Source organism: Oncorhynchus masou, chromosome 9 (assembly GCF_036934945.1).
Source record: "Oncorhynchus masou masou isolate Uvic2021 chromosome 9, UVic_Omas_1.1, whole genome shotgun sequence".
Classification (NCBI taxonomy): Eukaryota; Metazoa; Chordata; class Actinopteri; order Salmoniformes; family Salmonidae; genus Oncorhynchus; species Oncorhynchus masou.
In genome coordinates this window covers 79924551-79937056 of record NC_088220.1, presented here as the reverse complement: position 1 = coordinate 79937056, position 12506 = coordinate 79924551, and the positions used below count along the sequence as shown (strand labels likewise).

General features: G+C 49.3%; 1 protein-coding gene across 2 annotated transcripts in view; it reads left to right on the top strand.

Annotated features, from left to right (window-relative positions):
- Nucleotides 1-12506, top strand: part of LOC135546666 (mitochondrial disaggregase-like) — a 78924-nt gene that overhangs the window by 24770 nt on the left and 41648 nt on the right. For both annotated transcript variants that reach the window (XM_064975276.1, XM_064975277.1), the window contains exons 4-5: nt 4354-4457; nt 9737-9865. In XM_064975276.1, the coding sequence (XP_064831348.1) occupies nt 4354-4457; nt 9737-9865 (233 nt within the window). The remainder of the gene's footprint in view (nt 1-4353; nt 4458-9736; nt 9866-12506) is intronic.

Below are 12506 nucleotides of genomic sequence, written 5' to 3'. Positions count from 1 at the left end.
CTAATATACTCTCACTAGGGCTAATACACTCAAACACTCTCACGAGGGCTAATACGCTCTCACTGGGGCTAATACGCTCTCACTGGGGCTAATACGCTCTCACTGGGGCTAATATGCTCTCACTGGGGCTAATACGCTCTTGATAGGGTTAATACACTCTCACAAATGCTCTCACTTGGGCTAATACGCTCTTACTAGGGCTAATACACTCACTAGGGCTAATACACTCACTAGGGCTAATACTCTCACTCTGGCTAATACTCTCACTCTGGCTAATGCACTCTCACTGGGGCTAATGCGCTCTCACTGGAGCTAATGCGCTCTCACTGGGGCTAATGCGCTCTCACTGGGGCTAATGCGCTCTCACTGGGGCTAATGCGCTCTCACTGGGGCTGATACGCTCTCACTTGGGCTAATGCGCTCTCACTGGGGCTAATGCGCTCTCACTTGGGCAAATACGCTCTCACGAGGGCTAATAAGCTCTCACGAGGGCTAATAAGCTCTCACGAGGGCTAATAAGCTCTCACGAGGGCTAATACACTCTCACTAGGGCTAATACACACTCACTAGGCTTAATACACTCACTAGGCTTAATACACTCTCACTAAGGCTCATACACTCAAACACTCTCACTAGATGTTACACGCTCTCACTCGGGCTAATACGCTCTCATAAGGGCTTATTCGCTCTCACTGGGGCTAATACACTCTCTCGAACACTCTCACTGGGGCTAATACGCTCTCACTGGGGCTAATACGCTCTCACTGGGGCTAATACGCTCTCACTGGGGCTAATACGCTCTCACTTGGGCTTATAAGCTCTCACTGGGGCTAATACGCTCTCACTGGGGCTAATACGCTCTCACTGGGGCTAATACGCTCTCACTGGGGCTTATACGCTCTCACTGGGGCTTATAAGCTCTCACTGGGGCTGAGACGCTCTCACTGGGGCTGAGACGCTCTCACTGGGGCTGAGACGCTCTCACTGGGGCTAGTACTCTCTCACTGGGGCTAGTACTCTCTCACTGGGGCTAGTACTCTCTCACTGGGGCTAATACTCTCTCACTGGGGCTAATACTCTCTCACTGGGGCTAATACTCTCTCACTGGGGCTAATACTCTCTCACTGGGGCTAATACTCTCTCACTGGGGCTAATACTCTCTCACTGGGGCTAATACTCTCTCACTGGGGCTAATACTCTCTCACTGGGGCTAATACTCTCTCACTGGGGCTAATACTCTCTCACTGGGGCTAATACTCTCTCACTGGGGCTAATACGCTCCAACGAGGGCTAATACGCTCCAACGAGGGCTAATACGCTCCAACGAGGGCTAATACGCTCCAACGAGGGCTAATACGCTCCAACGAGGGCTAATACGCTCCAACGAGGGCTAATAAGCTGTCTCTAGGGCTAATACACTCTTACTAGGGCTAATACACTCTCACCGGGGCTAATACGCACCCACCAAGGCAAATGCGCTCCCACCAAGGCAAATGCGCTCCCACCAAGGCAAATGCGCTCCCACCAAGGCAAATGCGCTCCCACCAGGGCTAATGCGCCACCGCTAGGGCTAATGCGCCACCGCTAGGGCTAATGCGCCACCGCTAGGGCTAATGCGCCACCGCTAGGGCTAATGCGCTCTCGCTAGGTCTAATGCGCTCTCGCTAGGGCTAATGCTCTCTCGCTAGGGCTAATGCTCTCTCGCTAGGGCTAATGCGCTCTCGCTAGGGCTAATGCGCTCTCGCTAGGGCTAATGCGCTCTTACAAACACTCACTTGGGATAATACACTCTCACTCGTTCTAATACGCTCACATAAGGGCTTATTTCCTCTCACACACTCTCACTTGGGCTAATACACTCTCACTCGGGCTAATACGCTCTCACTCGGGCTAATACGCTCTCACTCGGGCTAATAGGCTCTCACTCGGGCTAATAGGCTCTCACTCGGGCTAATACACTCTCACTCGGGCTAATACGCTCTCACTCGGGCTAATACGCTCTCACTCGGGCTAATAGGCTCTCACTCGGGCTAATAGGCTCTCATTCGAACTAATAGGCTCTCATTCGGGCTAATAGGCTCTCATTCGGGCTAATAGGCTCTCATTCGAACTAATAGGCTCTCATTCGGGCTAATAGGCTCTCATTCAGGCTAATAGGCTCTCATTCGAACTAATAGGCTCTCATTCGAACTAATAGGCTCTCATTCGAACTAATAGGCTGTCATTCGAACTAATAGGCTCTCATTCGGGCTAATAGGCTCTCACTCGGGCTAATTCACTCTCACTAGGGCTAATATATTCACACAGGCTCTGTGAGGTGATAGAGATGCAACAACAAATCATGGCCAACCTATCACACACAGCCCAAATAAAGTTAGTCAGTTTACCAGCACTTATTACTCAAAACCAGAAACTGGTTCCATGACCTGATGAGTATCACAACCTGCTGTATAATCAGATCCTCTCCTCCTCCTCCTCTCTCTATTGTTCCTTTCTCTCTGTCCATGTTTACCTTTTCGATACCATTACCAACCCTTTTTAGCCGAACCCTCTTCTCCACATACCCCTGCCTACCGGTGTGTGTGTGTGTGTGTGTGTGCATGCGTGTGTGTATTTGTGTCTGAGGATATGTGTTTGTAGAAGTGCTTGCCGGGGCGAGAGAGAGCCCTCTTTGGGTCACTGCCCCCCCACCCCTCCCACAGCTGAACTGATACAGTAACAAAAGAAAATAACCCCTCCTTACCAGCAGTGCTGTCCTGTCACACGGGTCCGGCACAAAACAGAAGCCTCCACCTCTCCCACAGGGCTAGTGGACAGGGATCTCATAGGTTCTGAGTATCATCACCACAATCTTCTGTCTCTCTGAAGACACACAACACAGGATACCATTTTTACCATAAAGACTCACTGAGACAAGTCCTCGGTGCTGGCAACCATAACAAACACAACCATATCATCATCCTCTGAAGAAACTATCAGGTTAGCCTAGCTCCAGATCTCTATGTGAAGAAGCTATCAGGTTAGCCTGGCTCCAGATCTCTATGTGAATAAGCTATCAGGTTAGCCTGGCTCCAGATCTCTATGTGAATACGCTATCAGGTTAGCCAGGCACCAGATCTCTATGTGAAGAAGCTATCAGGTTAGCCTGGCCCCAGATCTCTATGTGAAGAAGCTATCAGGTTAGCCAGGCTCCAGATCTCTATGTGAATACGCTATCAGGTTAGCCAGGCACCAGATCTTTATGTGAATAAGCTATCAGGTTAGCCTGGCTCCAGATCTCTATGTGAAGAAGCTATCAGGTTAGCCTGGTCCCAGATCTATATGTGAAGAAGCTATCAGGTTAGCCTGGTCCCAGATCTCTATGTAAGGAATCGATCAGGTTAGCCTGGCCCCAGATCTATATCTGCAGTAGCTAACTCCTCTGACTACTATTGTCATGCTGTAGAGCAAAACTGATCTGGGACCAGGCTAGCTGTGAGAGAACCTCAGTATGGAGTACACCACAAAACAACATGTGCCAGATGTTGGCTGTCTGTAGTGTGTCTGTGTCACAGCCCTTGTTCAAGGTGGGGTGTCTGGTGGGGGTGGGACGGGGGGTCTGGTGGGGTGTGGGATGGGGGGTCTGGTGCGTCAATGGGGTGGCGGAGGGTGTAGACTGAGTGACGGTACCTGGAATGTCGCTGGGGTCACATTGAACGCCGTTGCCATGGGAGTAGTGTGTCTTTTGACGCGTTGTTGACTGCCGGGTCGGTCCGCTCCACTGAAGGAGTTCACACAGCGTCGGAAACGTCCCCTAGCACCCTCGCCAGTTTGGGGACACTGGGGGGGGGGGTGGAGTCTACCCTGTCCAGTTCCCATGGGTACTCCCCACCCCTGTGTGGCCAACCTGTGGCCTGGAGGGTTATGGGAGATTTAGAGATGGTTAAATAGTTCTAATGGGAATTCCGATAACATTTACAATAGACAAATGTCAATGAGATGAGATGTAACAAAATGGAATTGTTGAGGCAAGACTAGCAGTAGATCAGTCTGAGCAGTGGAGGGAGGAGGGAGGAGGGAGCACCTTAGACACAGTCACAGCCAGGGAGGTCGCTGGTCCACAGCCAGGGAGGTCGCTGGTCCACAGCCAGGGAGGTCGCTGGTCCACAGCCAGGGAGGTCGCTGGTCCACAGCCAGGGAGGTCGCTGGTCCACAGCCAGGGAGGTCGCTGGTCCACAGCCAGGGAGGTCGCTGGTCCACAGCCAGGGAGGTCGCTGGTCATATCACAATTAGCTGATATGGAGTCTGGAGGCCATTGTCAGATGGCACACACACCCTGGTTGTTTTACTAAATGTGTGTTTTGTGTTTTCCAGCGTGGTGAAGGTTTTGCTGGAGTCTGGGGCTGATCCTAACGCAGGAGACGACTTCAACAACGTCTATGACACGTCCAGAGAGAAGGGCATTCACTCACTGGAAGGTAACTATGACATCATTCATCCATCCTCCTAACCCCCCAACTCAGAGACAAACTGGAGCGTCCTAACCCCCCAACTCAGAGACAATCTGGAGCGTGCTCCTAACCCCCCAACTAAGAGACAATCTGGAGCGTCCTCCTAACCCCCCAACTCCAAGACAATTTTTGAGCGTGCTCCTAACCCCCCAACTCAGAGACAATCTGGAGCGTGCTCCTAACCCCCAACTCAGAGACAATCTGGAGCGTCCTCCTAACCCCCCAACTCAGAGACAATCTGGAGCGTCCTCCTAACCCCCCAACTCAGAGACAATCTGGAGCGTGCTCCTAACCCCCCAACTCAGAGACAATCTGGAGCGTCCTCCTAACCCCCCAACTCAGAGACAATCTGGAGCGTCCTCCTAACCCCCAACTCAGAGACAATCTGGAGCGTCCTCCTAACCCCCCAACTCAGAGACAATCTGGAGCGTCCTCCTAACCCCCAACTCAGACAATCTGGAGCGTCCTCCTAACCCCCCAACTCAGAGACAATCTGGAGCGTCCTCCTAACCCCCCAACTCAGAGACAATCTGGAGCGTCCTCCTAACCCCCCAACTCAGAGACAATCTGGAGCGTATCTTACACACGTGATGATGTTGCAGACAGACGGACAGACCCACAGTGGGCCCTGGTCGTTAGTTTGTTAGACAGACAGACCCACAGTGGGCCCTGGTCGTAGTTTGTTAGACAGACAGACCCACACTGGGCCCTGGTCGTTAGTTTGTTAGACAGACAGACCCACACTGGGCCCTGGTCGTTAGTTTGTTAGACAGACAGACCCACACTGGGCCCTGGTCGTTAGTTTGTTAGACAGACAGACCCACACTGGGCCCTGGTCGTTAGTTTGTTAGACAGACAGACCCACACTGGGCCCTGGTCGTTAGTTTGTTAGACAGACAGACCCACACTGGGCCCTGGTCGTTAGTTTGTTAGACAAACAGACCCACACTGGGCCCTGGTCGTTAGTTTGTTAGACAGACAGACCCACACCGGGCCCTGGTCGTTAGTTTGTTAGACAGACCCACACCGGGCCCTGGTCGTTAGTTTGTTAGACAGACAGACCCACAGTGGGCCCTGGTCGTTAGTTTGTTAGACAGACGGACAGACCCACAGTGGGCCCTGTTCGTTAGTTTGTTAGACAGACGGACAGACCCACACTGGGCCCTGGTCGTTAGTTTGTTAGACAGACGGACAGACCCACAGTGGGCCCTGTTCGTTAGTTTGTTAGACAGATGGACAGATCCAAACTGTGCCCTGGTCGTTAGTTTGTTAGACAGACGGACAGACCCACACTGTGCCCTGGTCGTTAGTTTGTTAGACAGACGGACAGACCCACACTGTGCCCTGGTCGTTAGTTTGTTAGACAGGCAGTCCCACAGTGGGCCCTGGTCGTTAGTTTGTTAGATAGACAGACCCACACTGGGCCCTGGTCGTTAGTTTGTTAGACAGACCCACAGTGGGCCCTGGTCATTAGTTTGTTAGACAGACAGACCCACAGTGGGCCCTGGTCGTTAGTTTGTTAGATAGACAGACAGACCCACAGTGGGCCCTGGTCATTAGTTTGTTAGATAGACAGACACAGACCCACACTGGGCCCTGGTCGTTAGTTTGTTAGATAGACAGACACACAGTGGGCCCTGGTCGTTAGTTTGTTAGATAGACAGACACACACTGGGCCCTGGTCGTTAGTTTGTTAGATAGACAGACACACAGTGGGCCCTGGTCGTTAGTTTGTTAGACAGACAGACCCACACTGGGCCCTGGTCGTTAGTTTGTTAGATAGACAGACACAGACACACAGTGGGCCCTGGTCGTTAGTTTGTTAGATAGACAGACACACAGTGGGCCCTGGTCGTTAGTTTGTTAGATAGACAGACACACAGTGGGCCCTGGTCGTTAGTTTGTTAGACAGACAGACACACAGTGGGCCCTGGTCGTTAGTTTGTTAGACAGACAGACCCACACTGGGCCCTGGTCGTTAGTTTGTTAGACAGACAGACCCACACTGGGCCCTGGTCGTTAGTTTGTTAGATAGACAGACCCACACTGGGCCCTGGTCGTTAGTTTGTTAGACAGACAGACCCACACTGGGCCCTGGTCGTTAGTTTGTTAGACAGACAGACCCACACTGGGCCCTGGTCGTTAGTTTGTTAGACAGACAGACCCACACTGGGCCCTGGTCGTTAGTTTGTTAGACAGACAGACCCACACTGGGCCCTGGTCGTTAGTTTGTTAGACAGACAGACCCACACTGGGCCCTGGTCGTTAGTTTGTTAGACAGACAGACCCACACTGGGCCCTGGTCGTTAGTTTGTTAGACAGACAGACCCACACTGGGCCCTGGTCGTTAGTTTGTTAGACAGACAGACCCACACTGGGCCCTGGTCGTTAGTTTGTTAGACAGACAGACCCACACTGGGCCCTGGTCGTTAGTTTGTTAGACAGACAGACCCACACTGGGCCCTGGTCGTTAGTTTGTTAGACAGACAGACCCACACTGGGCCCTGGTCGTTAGTTTGTTAGACAGACAGACCCACACTGGGCCCTGGTCGTTAGTTTGTTAGACAGACAGACCCACACTGGGCCCTGGTCGTTAGTTTGTTAGACAGACAGACCCACACTGGGCCCTGGTCGTTAGTTTGTTAGACAGACAGACCCACACTGGGCCCTGGTCGTTAGTTTGTTAGACAGACAGACCCACACTGGGCCCTGGTCGTTAGTTTGTTAGACAGACAGACCCACAGTGGGCCCTGGTCGTTAGTTTGTTAGACAGACAGACCCACACTGGGCCCTGGTCGTTAGTTTGTTAGACAGACAGACCCACACTGGGCCCTGGTCGTTAGTTTGTTAGACAGACAGACCCACAGTGGGCCCTGGTCGTTAGTTTGTTAGACAGACAGACCCACACTGGGCCCTGGTCGTTAGTTTGTTAGACAGACAGACCCACACTGGGCCCTGGTCGTTAGTTTGTTAGACAGACAGACCCACACTGGGCCCTGGTCGTTAGTTTGTTAGACAGACAGACCCACACTGGGCCCTGGTCGTTAGTTTGTTATTACATAGATGAATTCTAACTGTAGACAGACATTATGAGCTCCTCTCATATTTGCATATATGTAAGAGTTTCATTTGTTCCTCATTTATTTATTTTATTTATTTTCTGTATTTATTTGCTGGTGGAGGCGTTGTTTTATTTGTTTTCTATGGAAACACACACACACACACAGAGACTCAGCCTCTGCTGGCTCTGCAGACATATTTATATGTGATATGTATATTGCACACATTTATATAGCTGTCAGCTTCGGGTCCACGCGGGGCGGCGTTGCGTGGGGAAGCATTTCCCAGACGCACGCTGATAGATGGGCTAGGCGGGCCTGCGCGACGCTTTATTGAGTTTGCTGTGATTATCCCTCTCAGACATCCATACACACACCGGCCAGCCTGTCAGGGAGGGAGAGGGGGGATGAGGTGATGGAGGGAGGGAGTGAAGAGACAAAGTTCCAGGGAAAGAGATGAAGGCAGACAATGAGAGGGAGTGTCGGGGAAAAGAGAGCCAGGGAGGATGACAAGTGGTGGTCGGAAGGAGAAAACTAAGTGCTGGGTAGAAAGAGGGAGGGAGGGAGGGAAAGATGGGATGGATAGAGAGAGAGAGAGGAATAAAGAAGGGCTGGGTAGAGAGAGAGAGAGAGAGAGGTATATAAGGGCTGGGTAGAGAGAGAGGGGTAGGGGGAGAGAGAGAAGAGGGCTGAGTAGAGAGATGGAGGGAGAGAAAGATGGGATAGAGAGAGATAAATAAGGGCTGGGTAGAGAGATAAATAAGGGCTGGGTAGAGAGGTAAATAAGGGCTGGGTAGAGAGAGAGGGGTAGGGGAAGAGAGAGAAGAGGGCTGAGTAGAGAGATGGAGGGACAGAAAGATGGGATGGATAGAGAGCGAGATAAATAAGGGCTGTGTAGAGAGAGGGGGGTAGGGGGAGAGAGAAGAGGGCTGAGTAGAGAGATGGAGGGAGAGAAAGATGGGATGGATAGAGAGAGAGATAAAGAAGGGCTGGGTAGAGAGAGAGAGGTAAATAAGGGCTGGGTAGAGAGAGAGGGGTAGGGGGAGAGAGAGAAGAGGGCTGAGTAGAGAGAGAGAGAGGGGGGTAGGGGGAGAGAGAGAAGAGGGCTGAGTAGAGAGAGAAGAGGGCTGAGTAGAGAGAGAGAGGGGGGTAGGGGGAGAGAGAGAAGAGGGCTGAGTAGAGAGAGCGAGGGGTAGGGGGAGAGAGAGAAGAGGGCTGAGTAGAGAGAGAGAGAGGGGGGTAGGGGGAGAGAGAGAAGAGGGCTGAGTAGAGAGAGAGAGGGGGGTAGGGGGAGAGAGAGAAGAGGGCTGAGTAGAGAGAGAGATGGGGGTAGGGGGAGAGAGAGAAGAGGGCTGAGTAGAGAGAGAGAGAGGGGGTAGGGGGAGAGAGAGAAGAGGGCTGTTTGTGTAATAAAGAAGTGTGTATCATTACTATACATGATAGAGTTGTTGAACACATTATCAGGGCCATTGCTTTCTTTTTAATAGAAACACCAATGTAGAAATTAGTTTGATTCTCAGAATTTTACATGAATGGAGAAGATAAAAATACAACTGATTTATTCATCTCTCTCCTTCACCCTCTGTCTGTCTGTCTGTCTGTCTGTCTGTCTGTCTGTCTGTCTGTCTGTCTGTCTGTCTGTCTGTCTGTGTCTCTGTCTGTCTGTGTCTCTGTCTGTCTGTGTCTCTGTCTGTCTGTGTCTCTGTCTGTCTGTGTCTCTGTCTGTCTGTGTCTCTGTCTGTCTGTGTCTCTGTCTGTCTGTCTGTGTCTCTGTCTGTCTGTCTGTGTCTCTGTCTGTCTGTCTGTGTCTCTGTCTGTCTGTGTCTTTGTCTGTCTGTGTCTCTGTCTGTCTGCCTGTCTGTGTCTCTGTCTGTCTGTCTGTCTGTCTGTCTGTCTGTCTGTCTGTGTCTCTGTCTGTCTGTCTGTCTGTCTGTGTCTCTGTCTGTCTGTCTGTCTGTCTGTGTCTCTGTCTGTCTGTGTCTCTGTCTGTCTGTGTCTCTGTCTGTCTGTGTCTCTGTCTGTCTGTGTCTCTGTCTGTCTGTCTGTCTGTCTGTCTGTCTGTCTGTCTGTCTGTCTGTCTGTCTGTCTGTCTGTGTCTCTGTCTGTCTGTCTGTCTGTGTCTCTGTCTGTCTGTCTGTGTCTCTGTCTGTCTGTGTCTCTGTCTGTCTGTCTGTGTCTCTGTGTCAGTGTTAGTTTCCAGGGAGGATGAATTTAGTAGCAGGCTAAGTAGCAGGGCTGGTTTCCGTGGTTGCACAGCCCTACACTACGCAACGCTGGCCGACGACCCACTCGCTGTACGCATGCTGCTGGAAAAAGGTGAGTCATGCATACACACACTGACACGCGCCCGTGCACACGCATCCACACACACGCACATCATGTCCTTGAGGTGTACTTCAAGTGACTGATTGGGTTTCTGTGCTCACACCTGTCTGACTCGGGTCCTCTACCGAACACACTACCCCAGGGCAGAACATCCACCCCCTCCTGTGGTCCCTCTACACACCAGTGGGTTTTAAACAAGTAAGCCCCAACCTCCCTCCAGACCTCCCTCCAGACCTAATTGATCTCTGACCCTTGCACAGAACCTGTCCTGGGGCAACACCACAAGAAAATAGAGAGAAACTGTGAGATTAGACCCAAGCAAATCATGAGAAAACAAAAAGACCATTACTTCACACATTGAAAAGAATTAACAAAATCACTGAGCAAACTTAGAATGCTATTTGGCCCTAAACAGAGTACACAGTGTCAGAATACCTGTCCACTGTGACTGACCCAAATTTAAGGAAAGCTTTGACTATGTACAGACTCAGTGAGCATAGCCTTGCCATTGAGAAAGGCCGCTGTAGACAGACATGGCTCTCAAGATAAGACAGGCTATGTGCACACTGCCCACAAAATGAGGTGGAAACTGAGCTGCACTTCCTAACCTCCTGCCAGATGTATGGCCATATTAGGGACACATATTTCCCTCAGATTACACAGATCCACCAAGAATTCGAAAAAACAAATCCAATTTTGATAAACTCCCATATCTACTGGGTGAAATACAACATTGTGCCATCACAGCAACGGCTCTGGGAAACAAATAACGTCAGCTAGGGAGCCAGACAGCTAACGTTAGCTAGCTAGCTAATAACACTAGCTTGAAATTAAACCATTTTCTGTCCAAATTAGAAAGGTGTAATATCTGAAAATGTAGCGAGCTAGACTATCTCACCCGTACACATCATGGATGGACACTTCTCCCTGTTACAGATGCCACGGTAGCCCTTAGTTTGAGGATGTGATCGGTGTTTCCTCCAACTCTTTAGCTATCATACTCAAATTCCACTGATTTCACTACTTGATCCTTCAGAAAGTGAAGAGCAACACTTATGCAGCTCCACTACACAATATATTATTTTTAAAGCCGCGTTCAACAGAATTACCAACACATACTAATGAGTTCAAATAGACAGAAGCCCTCTATGCGGCAGACCAATCCGAACTCCTCTCTCGGCATGTCCAGCCCACTCATTATCTCAGCCAATTTAACCAACAAGGCTCTAATTTAACAATTGTATTCGTGTTTACAAATGACATACATGTTTTGTTATTAAGGCCCATGAAAGTCCACATGTTCCAGAAAGCATTTCTGCCCCCCCCCCCTTGTTTTTACGTTCAAACAGCTGTCCTGTGATGTCGTGACTTGCGACAGACGCCTAGTTTCCTGAATTCGGTCACATATAGACATAGTATGACATTTGAAATGTCTCTATTATTTTAGAACCTGTCCGAGTGTAATATGTAAACATATGTTTCCATGCCAATAAAGCACCTTGATTTGTCTGTGTGTGATTTCTGAGTATTTATTAGTGCTGGGGGGGGGGTTAGTGTATACATATTGAATATCTATGAGTATATTAGTGCTGGGGGGGGTTAGTGTATACATATTGAATATCTATGAGTATATTAGTGCTGGGGGGGTTAGTGTATACATATTTAATATCTATTAGTATGTTGTTAGTGCTCTGGGGTTAGTGTATACATATTGAACATCTATGAGTATATTAGTGTGGGGGGGGTTAGTGTATACATATTGAATATCTATGAGTAAGTTAGTGTGGGGGGGGTTAGTGTATACATATTGAATATCTATGAGTATATTAGTGTGGGGGGGTTAGTGTATACATATTGAATATCTATGAGTATGTTATTAGTGCTGGGGGGGTTAGTGTATACATATTGAATATCTATGAGTATGTTATTAGTGCTGGGGGGTGGGGTTAGTGTATACATATTGAATATCTATGAATATATTAGTGTGGGGGGTTAGTGTATACATATTTAATATCTATGAATATATTAGTGGGGGGTTAGTGTATACATATTGAATATCTATGAGTATGTTATTAGTGCTGGGGGGTTAGTGTATACATATTGAATATCTATGAGTATGTTATTAGTGTTGGGGGGGGGTTAATTTATACATATTGAATAATGACTTTCTAAGGAGATAGGACTGAAGAATGATTGTTGAAGAAAATGATTGTTGCCATTTGGTATGAGGAAGTCTCTAAACTGCGCTTATTTAATGGATCGAAATAATTACTGCTATGTGCAAAGGTTTCGCAAATAATCTGCATCCTTAAAACTGTCCAAATAAACCCTGAAAAGCTTAGACCACTGTCTTAATTACTAGGTAAGCCCACGCACACACAAACACTGTCATGATTGAGTTACAGGAACAATGTTCTGTTTATGATGGATTACACCACTCCCACCGTCGTGTTCTGGTCCTCCATCTTCTTCTTCTTCTCTCTTCCTCAAACTGACCGGTAGAACTAGACACAGCAAAAGGGGAAGGAGGGAGGAGGATGAGAGAATGAGTAATCTAAGTGCTTAAACAAATTCTACTCACCTAATGGAATAACACCCCCCCCCCTCCACACACACACTCTCCTTCCTGACC